This window comes from Sciurus vulgaris, assembly GCF_902686455.1.
Source record: "Sciurus vulgaris genome assembly, chromosome: 12".
In the NCBI taxonomy this organism is placed as follows: Eukaryota; Metazoa; Chordata; class Mammalia; order Rodentia; family Sciuridae; genus Sciurus; species Sciurus vulgaris.
Window position 1 is genome coordinate 88,476,240 of NC_136473.1, and position 1,178 is coordinate 88,477,417.

Below are 1,178 nucleotides of genomic sequence, written 5' to 3' on the forward strand. Positions count from 1 at the left end.
TGTTAGGAAAGAAGCAGGCTTGGACACTACCTTTCTCTTACTTCCTGTTTTGCCAAGTGATCAGTCCTACTGTAAGCATCCCTGCCATTATGATGTCATCTGCCATGGGGTGACACAAGCGACGGTCACTTCACCAATGCTTGCACCAAGCTCGTGGGACTTTTGGCCTCCAAAACCATGAGCCAGCGGCCAGCGGAGCAGCGCAGCCCTTAACGCCTGACTTTCCCTACCCGCCGACAACATGTTCCAGTTCCTGCTTGGATTTACCTTTGGCAACGTGTTTGGAATGTATCTGGCCCAGAATTATGAGATGCCAAATGTGGCTAAAAAACTTGAAGAGATTAAAAAGAACTGGGAAATCAAGAAGTAACCGCCTACTTCCTGAGGCTGGCTCCAGCTCTGCATTCTGGATACATCAGTTCTACCGCTCTTGTGGGCCTTCCAGACCACCTGATCTCAAAGCTTTTGGATCCATCTCCAGCCTCTGCAGTTTTCTTCTTTGCTGGACTCTGTGCTGTCTCAGAGTAAAAATGGGACCACAAGTTAAGAACTACCCTTTGCATTTCCAACAGTCTCACCTCTTTCCATTCTCTTCCTTCCAGCTGCTTGGGAGGTTCTAAGTCTGGAATTATGGTGCTAGATTAGTAAAACATTGACCTTCATTAGTAGTTTCTCCCCTGTTCTTTGGAATTTTTGCTACCTTATGTCAAAAAGAAAATTGGTGACTTTTGTAGAACGGATCAGATATAAATAATGCTGATTTCACAGTTTAGCAATTAAAATAGGTGCTTGATAAGCATTTGATACATTTTTTTGTTTCAAAAAAATTAAAATTAAATCTAGAAGCCAGTTTCTGGTGAATTATCCATTTATTTTATACTGTTGTCAGGCAGCTCCATATTTGATAATTTAACCAATAAATCATTTGCTATTCATTAACTGAGAAATTATACTCTAAGGATGTTTTAAGGAACTGGGGAATTTAATAACGTGCAAAATAATGGTTTTTGTCCTAGTAGAGTTCACCATCTAGTATGAATGGTTTTCTTAAGTGGTGTATTTGATCTCTTTTCCTTCAGAAGAATCTTCTTGGAATTACATATGAATTTGACATTTTCTGATGGGTAGTGAGAAGTTGTTGATAAAGGAAATGTTATTACTTTTTATGCTAGTGTATT

General features: G+C 39.8%; 1 protein-coding gene across 1 annotated transcript; it reads left to right on the plus strand.

Moving 5' to 3' along the window:
* Positions 1 to 226: 226 nt before the first annotated feature.
* Positions 227 to 370, plus strand: LOC306641262 (short transmembrane mitochondrial protein 1-like; the record flags this gene model as incomplete). The annotated part of the gene is made up of 1 exon (XM_079106255.1): positions 227 to 370. Exon 1 carries the CDS (start codon positions 242 to 244, stop codon positions 368 to 370), a length of 129 nt encoding a protein of 42 aa, XP_078962381.1. The 5' UTR covers positions 227 to 241.
* Between the last annotated feature and the right edge of the window lie 808 nt (positions 371 to 1,178).